The sequence below is a fragment of the Panthera leo genome, chromosome D2, assembly GCF_018350215.1.
Source record: "Panthera leo isolate Ple1 chromosome D2, P.leo_Ple1_pat1.1, whole genome shotgun sequence".
In the NCBI taxonomy this organism is placed as follows: Eukaryota; Metazoa; Chordata; class Mammalia; order Carnivora; family Felidae; genus Panthera; species Panthera leo.
Genome location: NC_056689.1, coordinates 79,119,044 through 79,137,893, shown reverse-complemented (window position 1 = coordinate 79,137,893; position 18,850 = coordinate 79,119,044). Strand labels below are relative to the sequence as shown.

At 57.1% G+C, this 18,850-nt stretch overlaps 1 protein-coding gene and 1 long non-coding RNA gene across 7 annotated transcripts in view; one reads left to right on the top strand and one right to left on the bottom strand.

Annotated features, from left to right (window-relative positions):
- CHST15 (carbohydrate sulfotransferase 15) overlaps window positions 1-16,687 on the top strand; it is a 79,277-nt gene extending 62,590 nt beyond the window's left edge. For all 6 annotated transcript variants that reach the window (XM_042907914.1, XM_042907916.1, XM_042907917.1 and 3 more), the window contains 3 exons: window positions 6,496-6,652; window positions 14,507-14,654; window positions 16,245-16,687. In XM_042907914.1, coding sequence (XP_042763848.1) covers window positions 6,496-6,652; window positions 14,507-14,654; window positions 16,245-16,435 — 496 coding nt within the window. In that variant the 3' untranslated portion in view covers window positions 16,436-16,687. The remainder of the gene's footprint in view (window positions 1-6,495; window positions 6,653-14,506; window positions 14,655-16,244) is intronic.
- On the bottom strand, window positions 7,696-10,759 carry LOC122201909. The gene is made up of 2 exons (XR_006194371.1): window positions 9,209-10,759; window positions 7,696-7,907 (listed from the first exon to the last, which is right to left on the bottom strand). It is a non-coding gene; the product is annotated as an uncharacterized LOC122201909 (long non-coding RNA).
- Window positions 16,688-18,850: the final 2,163 nt, after the last annotated feature.

The following is an 18,850-nucleotide window of genomic DNA, read 5'->3' as shown; positions in this document are numbered from 1 at the left end:
GCCGAGGCCTGTGGGATCAGGGGGCTCTGTCTGGGCCCAGGCAGACCTGGGTTCGTTTGGGCCCCAGCCGCAAAGGCCCTGGGGCCGTGTGACCTCTCCGAAGGCCAGCCTTCTCCTCGTAAGACAGGGTGACGATGCTCTGCCCGTGGCTCAGGCGGGGAGGGGGGGCTCGGGGGGACGGGTCGTGAACGCGGAATGAGAAAACGTGTGCAGTGCGTGGCGCAGGGCCTGCTGAGGGCAGCCGCGTCAGGGATGGAAGCCGTGAGGACCGTGGGAGCTGACGCCCACGGCACCCACGAGCCCGGCCTGTGGGAGCGGCCCACGGAGTAGTGGCTGCCCCTGTTTTTGTGCCGATCCGTCCACCCACCTCTGCTCAGTGTCGTTGAAGGAATCCAGCATCGGCCTGGGCGTAACCGTCCCGGTTTTCCATGGCCTTGGTGGCCATTCCTCTGTCCCCACGAGAGGGAGAGATGTAGTCCCTTCCAGAGGCACTAGGTTCGGGGAGCCACCCCCCACGCATACATTCTCTCCCACTCCCCCTCGCGGCCGTGCTGGGTCCCGGGACCCCCGCACCACACAGGCAGGAGCCGAGCGCACTTCCAGGAGAGCTGGCCCCCCGTCACGGGGCCGCCCCAGCAGCCTTCTAAAATAACCATAGCACAGAAGGCCTGGAATGTATTTGGACTTATATTTGGAATTGCTGTTGGAAACGGTCCTGGCCAAATGTAACACCCATCTGTTTGGGATGGTTTAAGAGTAAGAAAATTAGATGGTTCAGCAGAAGGGGGCTTGGCGGCCCCTACAATGCAAGGGGGCTGGCTGGGTGTCGGGGCAGCTGGCTCTCAGCCGGGGAGCCCTCAGCCCCGCCAGCCGTGACTGTTCCTGCTGCTGGGGCCACTCGCTTCCTGCTGGGCTGCCCCAGCTGGAGACCTCCCCCTTGTCTCAAGCTGGTTCCTGAACCTTCTACCCCCTGGGCAGTCTTCCCTCCAGGAGCGTAGTTCAGGTTTCCTTCCCGCTCTGGACGGCCTTTCAGCCATTGAAGCTGTTGTCCTTCCTGCTAAGTCTTGCTTCTTCAGATGGAACAGCTCCTTCCCCCTCACCGTTTGGCACCCAGCCCTGAAAGCAAGCATCCTTTGGGATCCCAACTGGCCAGGGTGGTGCAGAGTGACACCCTCCCACATTTTTAATACCATACCTTTATTAATGCATCCTATGGTTTGCATCAGTGTCCATGCAATTCTGTGATGATTCATTATGAGTTTATGTCAGCTAAACCTATTGTGTGTTTACCCTGTTGGCCTCTCTCCCCTGCTTCATCATTGTACAGTTATTTTAAAAATTTTTTTAATGTTTACTTATTTTTGAGAGAGAGAGAGGGAGACAGAGAGACAGAGCACTAGCAGGGGAGGGGCCGAGAGAGAGGAAGACAGAGAATCTGAAACAGGCTGCAGGCTCTGAGCTGTCAGCGCAGAGCCCAATGCAGGGCTTGAACTCGGGAATGGTGAGGTCATGACCTAGGCGGAAGTCGGTCGAGTCACTGACTTAGCCACCCAGGTGCCCCTTGTACAGTTGATTTTAAAGACCAAAACGTGGATGTTTCGGTTTATCTATTGTTACATGAGAATGTCCGCTCCAGCCCTTGGATACTTAGTCTTGCTACATTTGCTGCCCTTCTCAACATTTTCTGAATGGCTTTAACCCATCCAAGTGGCTTTCACTCGTGCATGGTCACTGCCTGGCCCTTTTCCCCCAGAGAGTAGCTGTGGGGGAAATCATAGCATTGATTATTGCTGACATTCTTAGGAAGCACGAGCCTGATTCTTCGGGGGATCCAGATAGGGCTCCCTGAAAGTTAGAGCTCATGCTTTTCCTTTGCCTTCTTGCTTACACCTCTGTAGGGAAGCGAACCGTGTGGCTCTCATGCATCTGTACACTCAGGACTCTCCCGCGGTCTCAGGGTAGGAGAGAGGTGTAGGCAGAAAACTCCTCAGTCTTCCTGGGAACTGGGGGGTAGAACCTGCATGCGTCTCCTGGGGCTGTTGCAACAAATTACCGCAAACCTGGGGGCTTAATGCGATGCAAATTTATCCTCTGGCAGTTCAGAAGGCTAGAAGTCTACACTCCTGGATGCCACCAGGGTGGGTTCCTTCTGGGAGTTCTGAGGGAGGGGCTGTTCCAGGCCTGTGTCCAGCTGCTGCTGGTGGTTGACAGCTCTTGCTGGTCCCTGGCTTGCGGCAGTATCCCTCCAGCCTCCCCCCGTGTCTTCACGTGGCCTTCTCCCCCCGTGTCTCTGTCGCCTTTGTAAGGACACCAGTCATTGGATTTGCAACCCACCCTCCATCCAGGATGCTCTCATCTCAAGATCTTCATTCGACATAATTTCATCTGCAAAGGCCCTGTTTCCAAATAAGATCCCATTCATAGGTGCTGGGGACACATTTTGGGAGGATCTGTAGAATCCAGACAGGAGAGGTGGCCATTCACTGTGATGAGTAAAGTCTCTGCTCAGCTGTTTGTGACAAAGTGGAGTGTGAGAGACGTATTGTTACTCGTACGCCTCCCGGCAAGCGTGTGGGCTCGAGGGGATCCCAGAGCCCCCGGGCACATTCTGTGGGCAGGTCCAGGTTCCCGGGGGACTGAGGGGCCAGAGACATCCCCTCTAGAGACTCTGCTGAGGAAGTGGGCCCGGCCCGGCTGTGAACTTGAGTCACAGAAGATGGGGTCCTGAGTTCATTTCACCTCCCCTCAAACAGATGAAGATCAGTCGTCCTCTCCTCCCTCACTGTCCCCTGCCCCCCGCCCCGTAGCAGGGCTGGGCTGGCCTGGTTGGCACCTCGGACAGGTCCCAGTTTATGCTCTGGGATTACTTCTTGATCTCTAAAGAGTTGTTGTGGAATCAGCAGATTCTTCATGAAGTTACTTTGTGTTTAAAATTGAGCCAGGTGTAGGGACTCTTGTTTTACTTATTTATTTTTAATGGTTTTGTTTGTTTGTTTGAAGGAGAGAGAGAGAGAGAGAGACAGATCATGAGCGGGGGAGGAACAGAGAGAGAGGGAGACACAGAATTCAAAGCGGGCTCGAGGCTCTGAGCTGCCAGCACAGAGCCCAGTGCGGGGCTTGAACTCACGAACCGTGAGATCATGACCTGAGCCGAAGTCGGACGCTCAACCCGACGGAGCCCCCCAGGCGCCCCTGGACTCTTGTTTTATTTATGAGCCAAAGTGTCTACAAGGAATGGTACTACCACAGAATCAATTCTCAGTATGGAAAGCTTGACCCAGTGGTTGGGTTTGTAGACAGTAATTTATGTGATAGAATTCCAGCTCCACCAAAGGACTTGGATAGTCCTGTAGGAGTCCATGGTAGGAACTCTGGAATTCGGATTTCCCATTATATACAGATTTTGATGAGAGTCTGAAAGGCGTCTGTTACTTTCCACGGACGTGGTTTCTTGGGCTGGGCCGTGATACGGCAGGACCGATAAGTGTGTGAGCCAGGAAGGACACCCCCACCAGACCCGTTGCCACAGGGAACGCGTTGGCACGTACAGGTCGACTGCTCTTTGAGGTCCACGCAAATCCGATGTAGACACTTACCCATCAGCCTCTGGGTTATACTACGACTGGCCTGCAGGGACGGGTGCCGCGACCAACAGCTGCTGTTGGGGACGCTGTGACCGGCAGATGGAGTGTCATCCTGGGAAATGTGCTTGGGTGGGCACAGATCTGGGGGACAATGTACTCACTAGTCCCTGAGCACCTCTAATGACTAGTTTGGAAACAGGGCCTTCTGGAGAGTTGGAGCGAGCAGGCCGAGAGTGTGTGTAGACACCAGGCAATCGGTGGGCAGATCCCAGTCATCTCAGGACTTCTCAGAGGTGTCCTCTGTGGACACTGGCTGTGGATGAATTCTAACGGGCCCTGTCGCGGGCACCGTGCCCAGTGCCCGAGGAGAGCTGGTCCCCAAGAAGCCATGCTCCTGCGGTCAACACATGTGCATCCAACCTTGACTGCAGTTAGAGGGGAGGGGTGCCGGGGGGGAGGGGAGCGTTTGCGGCTGGCCCCTGCAACGGGGGCCCTGTGGTTTCCGCCCCGGTGGGCGTGGTTGAGTGTGGGTGTCAGGGGCGCGGCGCGGGGTGGGGGTGTGCGTTGGCAGGACACGTGTCCTTGTCAGATTCACTGAGTCGCCCTCACCCTTGCTGGAATGAGGGAAGCCACGTCAGAGAGGTTGGAGGGTGGAAAGTAAGGCGTTAACGGGAGAGAGAACGTGAGTCCGTGGAGCCAGGGGGCCGACCCGTGTCAGCCCCGCTTCCCCACAGGCGGGGTGGGGGGGGCGGTGTGCGAGTGAAGGGTGAAGCAGGGAGGTCGCTTGGGGGGTGGGCGTTGGAAAGGCACCAGGCAGGAATGAAGAAGGGATCTCCGAAACACAAAAGAAGATGAAGACTTTGCAAGCGGAAAGCGGGAAAAGGTGTGGGAACTCACAGCTCAGAAGTTGCGGCAAAGAAAAAAGTTCCTGGGTGGCAGTGGGATGACGTTTATGTTAGGGTGCAGTCCCCCGTCGCCCCTGCGCTCGTGGGTGCTCAGAGCCCCCCACCCCCCAACCGGGAGGTGGGCGGTGTGCCGCGACGACAGGCACGTGATCTGATTCCACCGGATCTGATCTGGTACCATCCATGGTTGTGAAAATAGAAAATATGCCCCTACCTGCTTGAGTGGGCACAGAAAATTTCTGGAAGGCTCTTTCAGCCCCTGATAAGAGAGGTCACCTCTGGGGAGCAGGACTCACAGGTTGGACCCCCGGAGAAACTGGGCAGGAGGGCTTGAGTGAGAGCCGTGTTCATGATACTGTTGTCATAATTCACCCTTTCTTATTGTTTGTCTGTCTCATTTAAGAAAACAAGTAGCCCTTGCTTAACAAAATCTATCTGTAATGCTGAGAGTCTGGTAAAATATATTCACAGAGGATTTATTGAAAGGAAGAAAGACAGAAAGAGGAAGGAAGGGAGGGAGGGAAGGAAGGAAGGAAGGAAGAGTGAGGGGAAGGAAGGAGGAGTGAGGGGAAGGAAGGAAGAAGGGAGGGAGGGAAGAAAGAGGAAGGAAGGAAGGAAGGAAGGAAAGAGGGAGGGAAGAAAGGATGGAGGGCAGGAGGGAAGGAAGGAAGGAAGAGAGGGGAAGGAAGGAGGGAGGGAGGGAAGAAAGTGGAAGGAAGGAAGGAAAGAGGGAGGGAAGAAAGGATGGAGGGCAGGAGGGAAGGAAGGAAGAGAGAGGGGAAGGAAGGAAAGAGGGAGGGAAGAAAGGAAGGAAGGAAGAAGGAAGGAAAGAGGGAGGGAGGAAGAGAGAGAAAGGAAGGAGCACGCAAACCCTTATCCTGGAGCTTGGTCAAGGCTGGTAAGGAAGGTTTCACTCAGGACCCACTCCAGTGGGTGTCAGGACACTGCGTGGGGTTTTGTGTAGGGCACGAAGACTGGCCTCAATTCCAGATCCAGCAAGGAAAAGTGGGGACTCACAGCCAAGGAGTAGTGGGGGTCCGTGGGTTGGAAATTACTAAGAGGACACACCGGGCTAAGGTCGGTCTGGGTTCTGGCTAAATCGACCTAGCAGGATTCCTGCTGAAGGCACAATGGGACGATGAGACATCCCCTGGGAGATGGTGGGGGACCAGGAGCCCGTCAAATATTGAGGGTGATCAGATATCGCAGGGCGGGGGATTCTGGCTGAACCGACCTGGCAGGATTCCTGCGCACTTGGGCAGTGCAGAGGTGGACGTGGAAGTCTACAAGCTGAGGCCCAGTTGGGAAGGTTTAGGGGAGTCCGGGGAAATTGGGTCCAGGAGTGACACCGTCAGTTCTCGAAGGAAAACATGCCCACATACATGCGGTGGGGTCCGTGTGAACAGGTTTACAGGGTGACTGCACGCAGATGTAGGGGTGTTTTTATGTTGTGTTAAAAAATAGGTCCGTACCAATCTAGAAAGATACGTTTCATAATTTGTTGTTGTTGTTGTTGTTTTTTAATGTTTGGAACGTCTGTGGAATGGGCCAGGAATCTCATGAGAAACTATCAGATTGTAGGAGCAACAGCTGTTCTGGTTATTGTTGCCTCTGATGGAGGAGAGAGAAACCGGAAGGAGCATAACATTTTCGTGGCCCGTCTTCGCGGTCGTACAGTTTTCACAATCTGGTGTTTCTAAGCTCACCGTTCCAGTGAAAACAGCTGCGTGCTGAAGTGGCTGGATAGGATTTAAGAAGTACCGGTGGTTGGTCGGGGGGCCAGTGTAGACATGTCCGAATCCAGGAGAGCGTGGGTGGCCCGGTGAGGGGTGGGGAGGTGTGGGAGGAAGTAGGGAGGGGGCTCATCTGCAGGGGAACCAAGAGAAATGGCAGGGTCCTAATGAACGAGACGAGGTAACGTCATTGCACGTCGATTTCCGTCGTCACCCACGTCGCGTGATTTCACAGTCCCGGGTGGTAAAAGTCTCCGTTTATTTTATTCACAGGTTGTACTCCGACTATCTCTACTTTGCAAGTTCGAATAAATCTGCTGATGACTTCCACGAGAAAGTGACCGAAGCTGTGCAGCTGTTTGAGAATTGCATGCTCGATTATTCCCTGCGTGCCTGCGTCTACAACAACACCCTCAACAATGCCATGCCTGTGCGTATCCCGGAAGCCGGCCCCCTTACAGAGCAGGCCACTTGGTGGTTATTATGCAGGTGGCATGGTGGATGGGATTTTAGCATATAAACGCAGAGAAGCATTTTAATGTGCAAACGCCTCTCCTCATGCCTCTGAGCAGTGGTGGCTAGTGCACAAACAAATACGCACGGACATAAAAATTGTATAGAAAGGCTGGGCCCTTTCGGCTGGCACCAGGCTCTCTTCCCTGCTCATCTCCCCATTGCAATGCTCTCTCCTCCCCCTGCAGAGAATGAGGGCACATTTAGGGAGACTGCCATTCAGTGAGGCTCCAAAAACCCACCCTGCAATTAGGATTGGCAGACGCGGGGACCCAGCTCTCGAATCGTCTTAAGCATCGTTCCCTGATCGATGTTTTGGTGGTTTAACGATCGATGGTTTGGATTGTTTTGGTGGTTTAACGAATCACCCACCGGTGACTTTCAGTGTTCCTGCGACAGGGCCTAAATGGGAAACTATCTCCCGTTGATCTCTCTTTTGCTTTTCTCTTACTTGCCTTCAGGAATGTGGCTGTACATTTCTTGCCTTTTTTTCTCTTTATGCAGAAGAAGCTGTTGGTGGTGAATTCAGCACCCTTCAGCTGGGGGTGGTTTTCTACCGCATAGCACCCTGGGTTGCCTGCCTTTTCAGCAGATTGGTGCTGCCGGAGAGCCTAACACAGTGAAGCTGGTGCTGCCCCTGTCCCGGGGCGTGGTTCACCGCTGCTCTGCGGAGCGCAGCATGTGGGACGGCACAGACCGATGTGCTCGAGGTGGAGGCTGGGAACCCCCTGGGCGTGGGGTGCTCAGGGTCAAGAGGTTTCCCTCCCTCTTCCTTGTTCTCAAGGCCGTCGTATCTGGAACGCGGGGTCCTGGTTCCGGCAGGATGCGCAGAGGCAGCGGGTTGGATTGAGGCTGGAGTTTTCAGTGTGTCAGAGAAGATGCGGACAGGGGCACAGATAAACCTAGAATCTGCCCAGCGGCACAGGGTGGGGGAATGGCTTTTGGAGCCAGACAGAGGTGTGGGTTCGCTTCCCAGCTGGGGCGTTTACTAAGCTGTGTGACTCTGGACAGTCGTTTTAGCTTCTCTGAGACGCCATTGCTTCGTCCTCAAATCGGGTAATAAGACTGCCGTTCCAGGCTGTTGTAAAGGTCAGAGTGATAGTCCCTTCGTGCGTAGGGGAGAAATGAAGAACCCTTGTCCTGCAGCCATCTTAGAGTTGCCGGTCCGGGCCCTGCGAATTAGACCGACAAAAGACAAATTAACAAGAGGGAGAAAAACCACAAGTTTATTAACAGGTGTGTTGCACCCGTGCGTGATGAGTAGCTCAGAGGGACGGTTAGAACTCAGGCTTGTGTAACATCCCGACAGGAGAAAAGGACATTTGTAGAGAGGTGACCGGACAAAGCAAGAGGACTTTGAGTTTCTAGGGCAGCAAATCGTGGGAAGGCAGGTAAACGTATGGGGGAGCTAATGGTTGATAAGGGCTAGTTTCATCGAGGTTTGTTACGTCACATCCTCTGATGCTGTCTTAAGGCTGATAAAGGTCTAGGGTTGTCTCCAGTGATTAATTTGGTCCGTCCTGGTGGAGAGGGGAGGAAGGGCACCCTGACAAATTTATGTACGGCTTGGAGGCAAATAGGGTGAGGGCGGAGAGCTTTTCTTATGTTTGTGTTTCTTCTCAGTTGCCTTGGGCTCAAAATAATCCTCATGCCAAAGTGGTATATTTCGGGGCAGTGTGTTCTGCCTCCCTGCACATGCATTCGTCATTTGACCGTGTCTGTGCATGGGAGGGCAGCCGTGACAGGACAGGCCTGGTCCTCGTGCCCCCGGGCTGTCCCAGTCCTGGCAGGGAGAGTGACCTAGCGGCTGGGGCAGGAGCCCTGGCTCCCAGCAGAGGCCACCTGAACACAAGGCACCAGGGGAACGTCTAGGAAAGGCAGTGTTTGTGCCGAGGCCTGAAGGATGACGGGCTGGGGACGTGAAGGTGGTGATCTGTCCAGGTGCAGGGAGCAGCTTGGGCAGAGGCCGAAGAGTTAAGCACGGAGAGCGTTTCCTACAGCTGGGCACAGCACATGGTTGCGTGGGTGGTGGGGCGACGGTAAGAGGTGGGTGTGAGCCTTGGAAGTCTGGCCTGACACGGGTCCCCAGGGAGGGTTTAACAGTCGTAGCAAATCTGTGTTTCAGAAAGATGCCTGATGTGTGGTGCCCAGGGCTGGCGGGGTGTCTCCCAGAGACGGGGAGGCCAGGGTGGGGGTGGGATGGGGTTTCTGTAAGAGAACTGGGGGCTGAGTCAGGGTAGGAGACGGTGGAAGTTTCTAGAAACAGGAGGACTAGAAAAAGGACGTGGACAGGGGTTGGACTGGATCGGATCAAGCGGTGGGATGATGGGGAAGTCACGTGTTTGCCGGCCGGCAGGCTGAGTGCAGCATGTGCTTCAAAATGGCTCTGGTTCTTAGCTGTTGCTTTTTAGTATGATTGTTCATGACCGTGAGGGTCATCTGTGCAGGGCCTGCAGGAGAGAAGAGCCACTACCTGGAGATGTTTCTTGAAACTTCCTAGGTGTGGCGTGGTTTGGGGACTGGCCTCATTCACAGCTGAGACTTGATTCGTCTCCAAGGGCATACAGTGGGTGCCGACTCTGTGCTCAGCACCGTGCTCAGTGCCAGAAGAAGCACGGCCCTGGGGTGACCTGGAAGGGAGAGGGAGGGGGCGGGAGGCAGAACAGGGAGAGTTGAGGTGATGCGTCCAGCTGGTGTGGTTCAGAGAAGGTGCTGGAACCGTCCTCTTCCAGGCCGTGTTACTACTGAGTTCTCTCTTCAAGAGGTTATGTGGCAGGTGCTCCGAAAGGGAGGGATAGGTGAGGGCTTTGCTTCGGGGCCCTTCTACAAGGGAGCGCCCCAAGCTGGCTGGATTTGGAAAAGGGCAGGGCGAGGCAGGGCCGGGCAGAGCTCCTGACTGTGAGGCCACTGGCATTTCAGTGGCTTCACGTCGTGTTTCTGTCCCAGGAGAGTGAGTGTCTGATGTACACGTGCAGTCTGAGCCTGGGGCCCGCTGCACCGCCCGGAGCTCGCCGGGCCAGCGCCTCGGCACAGTCAGGGCCACGGGGACAGAGCTGGCCGGATGCAGGTCTCACCTGCCTTTGAATAGGTTTCTAGGAGGCGAGATTTCCACAGCCACTGTGTCCCACAGACAAGACCCCTCCGCTGCCCTGTTGGCCTCCAGCTGGGAACCCTGAAACATGACAGACACCGGGTGATCAGTACACAGGAGTCGTCATGGGCCTCCACTTTGGGGTGTGCTGAAAATTCTTCCTGATCACAAGCCTTTGCCAGTGAGCGAGGGACAATGGGATCCGAGCTTTGTTCGCCGCTGATTCTGCGCCAGGCACAGTCTTGAGCTCTTCATGTTCTGTCGTCCGTGCTGCCCTGAATTCCATGCCCATTTTACAGATGAGGACACTGAGGCTCACAGACATGGACTCTCACATCCAGAGACATAGAGTGGGTAACAGGCCTAGGGTTCATCCCGGGTCCTGTGGCCTTTCGGACTCATGGCATTCCCTCCTTTCCCTGGCTAGCTCCTAAGAGCACAGGTTTGAACTGGCTTTTTCACTCGATCTCATGTTCTGCTGAGGATGGCGAGGTGGTGGCTGAGCCGACACCTTAGGTCAGAGAGAGGTGTCCGGGGGCAGGATCGGTCGACAGGACGGGGTGGGGGGCGTCACAGACGGCAGACTGGCCGTGACCCTTCAGCCCCTTGCTCACCGGAAGAGCCAGGCAGCGAGGAGCAGTTGGAAACCCTCCTCTTGGGCGCGAACCTTCAATTCTGAGGTGAGGGACGCAAATCTCCCTCCAGCTGTGAGTCCCAGCTCAGCCACAGCGCAGGGAGGGAGAGCTTTTTCAAACATCGGCGGACCCTGGTGCCACCCTTCCTGAGACATCCCCTGCCTTCCAGCAGCACTGGAGTGCACCAGCCGGCCCCCGCCTCCTTCTCCACCTCCTCCCAGGCACCCCCTCTCTGTCACTGCTCTCTGCAGCCACACTCTCTCCTGTTAGAGGACCTAACAGCCTCTGGCCTCGGATCGGGGGTTCGCGAAGCAGGGTTCCGGCAGCGTCAGCATCCGCGGGGATCTTGTCAGCAGTGGGACCCTCAGGCTCAGCCCCGGCCCACAGAAGACAGCAGCTGGGGGGGTGGGCCCATCAGTCTGTCTAGCACCTTCCAGGCGGATTGGAGAGACCGGTTCCAGCCCCTTTCCCTGGAACGTGCTTCCTTCCCCTGGGTTTCTTATCCTGTGGGTCTTACTGACCTCCGTTTTCTCTCTCCACCCCAGTTGTTTCCCTGCAGCATGGATCACAACTGGTGGCTGCAGGTTGTTTCTTCAGCAGCTCGGCTCTGTGTCCCCCACGAGGTTCCAGGCTCCGTGAGGCCGGGGGCCACGTCTCTTACATAGCCACACGTCTCCATTGCCTAGGGGGGTACCTGCATGTAGCATGCACTCGGCTGTTTGCAGAATGAATGAATGAATGAATGGGGAGTTTTTGAGACTAGCGGATACCGGGTAGGCTGTGTAGGGTGTTTCACCTAAACCCCTAATCGGGAACCGAGAGGCTCGGCATGGAGCCTGTCTGGAAGGAGCCCCGCACCCACCCCTCCCGGGCTCTTTCCCTGTGTGGCAGGAAAAGCCCCGGTGGCGGGGACCCGGTGTCAGCTCCGGGTGCTGCTGGGTGCCCCCCCAGCTGACCGCAGGCAGGCCCCCACCCCTCCCTGGGCTTCCATTTTTCCAGCAAGAGTTGGCCGCGGCAGATAACCTCAAAGGCTTCTCTCAGCTCTGCTGTCTTGTAATTTTACATCTATCAGACACTTCCCCTAAATGCCGTTTTTATCTTCGCGCCGTTTGGATCCTCCGGCCTCTGCCGGGAAAGGTGAAGAAACACCGCTCCAAGTGGGCCCGTCTTGGGTTTGTGTCGATGGCGCACGGTTGTGGTAACGATGCTGCGTGCACCGGGAGGCGTCACTCAGGGTGACCGGAGCTTTCCTGGAGTGGGGAGGGGGAGGGAGGGAGGGGGAGGAAGAAGGGGGACCAGGGCTGGCCAGAAGGGGAGGTGTTCAGGGGAGCCTCCTCGCCTCCTGTGGCCTGCAGAGCCCCGCGGGGTTTGTTCCCTGCCCGCGAAGGAAGGCCTTGCTACAGGAGGCTTCAGCCCGCGGGTCTTTGTGCTGGGGGGCTCTGCCCACGGAGGGAGCCGACAGGCTTTCGGAGAAATAGTCTGTCACCTGTGGCCAGGTCAGGAATGCGTTCCGGCTGCTGTATCATCCCCCCCACCCCCATCCCCACCACAAACACCAGCTTCTGTCCTTCTAGACAGTTCTCAAGCTGCACAGGCAGGTTCTCCGGAAGATCACCCTCGTGAGGCTGGCCCTCCCTGGGAGGCCCCGGCCAGTGAGCCCGACAGAGACTTGACCTGCTCTGTGAGGCCCATGACTCCAGAAGGCACGCTCGTTACGGTCTGCTTGTGTTAGGGGTGCCGCACGCGTGATTTCTGAGGCTGGCACGTACTCGTTCTCTCTCCGGCTTTGGTCCAGCTCAGGGGGTCTTCTTTAGGGGCCGGCGCGTGAGGCAGCAACAACCCCGGGGGGACAGGAGGCAGCTAATGAATTCTGGAGACCGCTTATCGCTTCTCACTGTTTATCTTCCTCCGCATCCTCCTGCCTGATTAGAAAAAGAAGGAAGCGGGAAAAGACTAGCGAGAGATGAGACTAGTCGGCTTCTGTACGTATTTTGTCAAACGTTTCACCACCCTGCCACCACCGTGTCCGGCACGTCACCCGAGGAGCACCGGAGCCCGGCAGGCTGGAGGAGCCCCAGGTCGGGCTGGGAGGGAGAGAGGGACCCTGAAGGGAGAGCGTCTGTCTACGCAGCTGAGCGGCTGAGGCTGGGAGGGGGCGCCTGGGGGCCGAGCGCAAGCCAGACCAAGGGCTCCCCACGCTCGGAGGGCAGGCAGGCTGGGAGTGGGGCCCGAGGGTCCAGGCCAGCAGGTGGGGCAGCTCGCACTGGTGACGGGCCAGGGGTGGGTGCTCGGGAGACCAGACGGGAGCACCGGTTAGGAGGCTGTGACAACTGGGTCTGACCGGAGGGGCTGGCGTGGAGCTAGGCAGAGGCAGCAGGTGGAAAGTGGGAAGGTCGCAGAGGCAGAGCGGCAGACCGGAAATGGGGCTGGGTCCCCAGGACTTGGGGGAGGGCGGGGGCCCAGGAGAAAGGGGCTGCGGGCGGAAGGGGAGAGCTCTGGTGTTTTCCCGAAGCTTTGAAGAGCTGAGCAGCAGCTGTGAAGTCAGAGGGAACGTCCCACGGCCACTCTCGTTTCTGACATGTTTGTAAGGCAGGGGGTCCCCCAAACCACTTTGGGTTCAGTAGCTCCCCGGAAGGAATCGCAGGACTCACTGAAGACCGTGCTTCCAGCAGAGAAGGGACACCCACTGAACCGCCCCCCCCTCCCCCCCCCCACTCCCACCCAGGGAAGGAGCACATGTGGCCACACACAGCATTGCCATCCGGGGACGCCCACCCGAGCCTGTGGTGCCCGGAGTATTTACTGGGACTCAGTCACATGCCATCCGCCTGGCTGGCCTTTACCGTCCAGTCCCTGCTGCAGGCCAGACCGATCCCCTGTCAGTCAGTCTCACTGTTTACTCTCCGGTGGCCAGATGCCCCAGGCCAGCCAAGCCACTTATCAGGCAGATCATCCCAGGTGGCCTAGAGGTCACCTCCCAGGAGCCGAGGCCAGAGGCCAGACTTCCTTTGGGTAAGGTGAATTCACCGCGCAAGCTTGCAGCCTGGCGTGAGAGAAGGCACGGGAGGACGTCACCCCGGGCGTGGAGGTGGGAAGGAGTGGCTGTGCGTGACACTGCTTTCTTTGGATGTACACACGGCCCCCTGGTCACGGACGCCCAGGTGGCACCAGGCACGGGGCGGTTCACTCACCTGGCTTGTTTCTGAGGTGTTGAACGTGGTTTTCGTGGCTGTCGTGTGCTGGGTGTAGGAGCAGAAACAGCCAGGGTATCGTGCAAAGAACGTTTGCACTGTTCACAGTACAGCCTTGACCTCTTCCTTCACCTGAGTCTCTACTGGAACATGTTGCGGAGCCACCTCCAGGGTTGTCGTGAGAATTAACTGTGACCTTAAGTAGGTCACACACAGAAGTGTGTGAGGAGCTCAGAACCCTTCCTGAAGACTCAAGAAAGCATGGCGTTTAAAATCCATCCTTTGGGGGCGCCTGGGTGGCTCAGTCCGTGAAGCGTCTGACTTCAGCCTCAGGTCATGATCTTGTGGTTCGTGAGTTCGAGCCCGCATCGGGCTCTGTGCTGACAGCTTGGAGCCTGGAGGCTGCTTCAGATTGTGTCTCCCTCTCTCTCTGCCCCTCCCCTGCTTGCACTCTGTCCCTGTCTCTCCAAAATGAATAAATGTTTAAAAAAATTAAAAAACAGGGGCGCCTGGGTGGCTCAGTCGGTTGAGCGTCTGACTTTGGCTCGGGTCATGATCTCACGGGTGGTGGGTTCGAGCCCCGTGTTGGGCTCCATGCCGACAGCTTGGAGCCTGGAGCCTGCTTCAGATTCCGTGTCTCCCCCCCCCCCCCCCCCCCCCGTCCCTCCCCTGCTCACGTTCTGTCTCTCAAAAACAAATAAACATTAAAAAAAATAAAATGAAATCCATCCTTTGAAGGCACTTGTTTGCTCGGGCAACTCTTTTGGTGCTGGTTTGTACTCAGGCCTCGTACGTTTGGAAAAGCGTTAGGGAAATTACTCCCGAAGTGATGCCCGCCTTCTCCTTGGTTCTAGGTGAGGCTCCAGGTCGGTCTGTATGCTGTGTACCTTCTGGACTGGCTCACCGTGTTTAATAAAGAACAGTTCCTCGTCCTTCGCCTGGAAGACCACGCCTCCAACGTCAAGTACACCATGCACAGGGTCTTCCAGTTCCTCAACCTCGGTATGAATGTCACGCTGGTGGCCCGGGAGCAGGCATGAGCTCCGTGGACACTGGCTGTCCGCGGTGCTCGCTGAGTCGCAGACAGACTCTGCGCACCGGGTGGGGCCGGGCCGGGCCGGGCGGCTGGTTCGGTACGTGCTTTTCAGGCGCGGGGCCTGGTGCCGGGGTGGGGGGAGGGGGTCCCTCATCTGGGAGGTTCCAGCCCAGCAGAGGAAGAGAAGAGGAGGAAGCCACCGATAGCCGAGGCACTGGCAGAGTGACGGTTGATTCGTATACGTGCCTCCGGGGTCCCAGGAGGAATGGTGGAAGGGGTCATGGAAGGAGTGGTCTGCGAGCTGAGTCTTTGGGCTGGGCGACATGTCAGAGCATGGCCGGAACGGTCTTGCAGAGGCCACAGGCTCGGAGGAGGGAGTGGACGGGTCATGGCATGCTCTCAGGTTTTGGGGGGCCCCTGGAGTCAGGGCCACGTGGCCACCCTCCTCTAGGAGAGTCCACTGCCGGTGGCCAGGGTGATGGCTTGTAGGGGTGGGTCTCTGGGCACAGAGGGCTGCCCACGTGGATGGGCACCCAAGGACTGCCAGAGCTCAAGCACTCCCGCAGCCCCATCTAATGATCTGGCCCGGGAATTCTGTTGATGGCATATTCCTTAAAATCTGTTTACCCTCCACTGGCCTCAGAACCCTTTCGTCATAGTGGTAGGAGGGAGTGTGATTGCTTTTTCCTCTGAAGGCCTAGAACCATTTTCCTTGGAGTGGGTCCCTAGTAGACTCTGCTGTGTTGGTGAGCTTGACTTTAGTCTCTGAGATGGACAGTGAGGCCAGTTCTGTTCCTTCTGCTGCGCGCACCCCAGCGACACCAGAATATGGTTTTTCTGTGTAAGGGCTCAGGACTTTGGCCCGATCCCGAGGGCCTGGCACAAAGTGGCCTGAGTGGTGATCCGGTCGGTTAAGCCAGTGAGGGACTAATGGTCCAGGGGGCTGGGGATAGAGGTGGCTGGCTTGTTCCCGGGCCTCTCCCCACTGATCTTGGTGCAGGTGGAGGTTCAGCTTATAGGGTCTCTGGGCACAGGTGGCCTTCCTGCCCCACCACCCCCACGGCCACGATACGGCACAACACACAGGGTGAAATATGGCCCAGCCACAGGCCCTTTGCATCAGCAGCCTGAAGCAGAAATGACACTGGCAGGACTCCAGCAGGCTGGTTAGTAGGAAAATCTAAGCACATGGACTGTGCCTGGCAGCTCGCACAGTTATCCACGGACAGGCTGACGGCCACGGGAGCCAGCCCTTTGTGGGTATTTGGCACTGAGACTGGGAGGAGGTGAGGCTCAGGGGAGGCTGCCTCCCAGAGCCGCAGCTGCACTTCTGCGGGCAGGTGTCCAGCCCCAGGCCGGACAGCACCTGCTCCTTCGCGATGGCACGCTGCCACTTTCCGTCCTCAGCAACTCCTGGACCAGGACGGGTCTGGCCAGAGGACCGAGCACTCTTGAGGGGAGGGGAACTCCTGGCCCAACACGAAGCACGGCTGGGAGTTTTGCGAAGCTCCTTCCTGCCGCGCCTCCTGCTTCACAGTCTTTTCTTTGTGTTCCAGGACCCCTAGGTGAGAAACAAGAGACCCTGATGACAAAGAGCCCCGCGTCCAACGCGCGACGTCCCGAGGACCGGAACCTGGGCCCCATGTGGCCGGTCACCCAAAAGATCCTGCAGGACTTCTACGGGCCCTTCAACGCCAGGCTGGCCCAGGTGCTCGCCGACGAGGCGTTCGCCTGGAAGAAGACCTGAGGGTCGGGGTCCCCCTGCGGTTTCCACTGTTACCGTGATTTAAAAATCTCTCTTTGGGGGGCGGGGCCCTCTTCCTCAACAGCCTGGAGAAAACCCCAAGATGATTCTTCTTCCCCTCCCTAGGCACCTGTTTAGTATAACCGTTTGTGGTGTGAAACAACCTGGCAACTGACCCTTCACGGGGCTCCGCCATCCCGGGCCATTGGAAACTCCACTTGGGAACCGTTCCCTCCTGCGGAACAGTGGCCGGGCCGCGGGGTCCAGGCGGGGGTGGGGGGGGGCGGGGGGCACCAGGCGGGGTGTGGGGGGGCGGGAAGGAAGCGCGGCTGGGGGCTGACAGTGTGGGATCCGAGTGAGCGCACTGGAGGTCACGTCGCCACGCCAGAGGTCACGTCGCCACGCCGGAGGTCGCGCCATCACGCTAGAGGTCACGCCACGACACTGTCCGAGTTAACGCTTCCGTTCGGTCCTGAAACACCGGTCGGGCCAATACCTTCATTTGGGCAGAGCGAGGAGACAGACGCTTTCCTTTTTTCTCTTTCACTCCGAGGTCCGCCCTTTCTTCTCTTCAGATCTGAACCTTGTTAACTTCACTTTTACGAAAGAGAACAAAAAGCCCGAGCACATTCATCTCGGACCCCTCCCGTCCTGTCCTGGTGTTACTTACGTTTAACCAGAACACGAATGTTTCAGACGAACCATTCCTGCATTTCACCAGCCGTAGCTCCTTTTCTGCCACTTTTGAGGGCTTCTCGAGAGCTCATGTAACCTCTTCCCAGAACCTGGGGCGAGTTTGTAATCGGGATACAAACTCAGCTTATAATTAGAAGGGAAATTTCTGCTTTAATGCCACACTGAGCAACTTCAAGGAACTGAACTCTCCGTGGGAAATCTAGGTGTCCTGGACCCTCCTCACGCACACGAGGTCGTCAGACCCGGAGGGTGTGTGAACTTCTAGCTGTGGCCACAGACAGGCCCCGTCGCTCTGCCCGCCCCCTGGAAGCAGCTCCTTGCCCACATTCTCCGCCCCGTGTGGCCAGAGGCCCTCCCCGTTTCCGCAAACTACAAGACACGTGTGTCCCGAGGCAGAAACCGCGAGCCACACGTGGGTCTGCTGCGATTCTTCATGGGACCTTCCGGGCCGCTCGACCGCCTGGCCCACCAACGGATGGCCTCACGGTCTCGTTGTTTCTCGGAGGTGATGGCGAGAGACTGAAGAGGGGGCTGGAGCCCCAGGTGTGAACTCGGGGAAGCTTCGCACCGGAGTGTTTGCAAGGTGAACCAGAACCTTCCGGGCAGGGTCCCCTACACCAGAGTCAGGAAGCGCAAACGTGCAGGTGTCCGGCCGTGACGCGCAGACGTGAGGATTTGCTCAGCTCTCCAGCCCCGGAGCCGTCACCTCTCTGCCATCAGAGGGGGGAGGCACAGCCCTCCGGGAGGTGCGGGGAGGGCCTTCCGTCCGCATGGCACGGCCGAGCTGTTTCTGCTGCTGAAGACCCGCTTTCTGGGACAGCAACCCCCCGCCCGCATCTCTCACGGCCGGCAGGGAGTCTGGCCGGAGCACAAGGGAGCTGCGGGGAGATCTCACTTTCAGCGTGTGTGTGTGTGTATTTATTCGCAGTGGGGGTGTTGTGTGCGCGTGCGTGGGTCAGTTCTCTGAGTGGGTTCCCTTCCTGTTGTGCCGCTGATGAGGCGCCCCTGCCCTGGACGCGGCCCTTCCGTGGATGAATTTCCCTGCCAATTACCTTGTCGTTTTCAGTACGTGTTTTGCTGTCCCACCCCAGCCATAATTACAACACAGGATTTTTCCTACACGCTCCTATGCATGTGAATAACATGCAGTGTAATTCTGCTTCTTACAGAAGTATTACTGGAGGTATTATTTCCAATATTATTTGGTTTATTATACAAATCTTTTTATATACGCAGGCCCAGCCCTTCCGTGCCAATCTGTGCCATCCGGACAGTCTCTCTCAAGGGGCCTCTCTCCAGAGGGCATGTCTGTTGCCTTTGCTTTCTCACGTTCAGGCCCGGTTCCCGTTGACAGTGCAGGTGCCGTTCCGAGCGGCGGTCCTGGGGCTTGTCATCCAAAACCAAAGTGAAACGGAGCATTTCTCATGACCTGGTATTGAAGTTACTTTGTGTCCCCAAAGCTGTATATCGGATTGTACTCCATTGTACGCCCTTAGTAGTGGAAGGTATGTTAAGTGAACCAGTTATGCTGTATTTTTATTAATATTGAACATAATTAAACGTGGACCCCTGTGACCCGTCCCTGGGCATGCATGCTGTTCCTCACCCCACCCCCCCAAGCACTCGTGCTAAGTTCTCCATGGTGTCTGCTGTGCACGAATGAATCTCAGAAGTAGTTCAGAGTCTGAGCTGCGTGCTTTCTGTGCACGCTGCGCGAGGGGA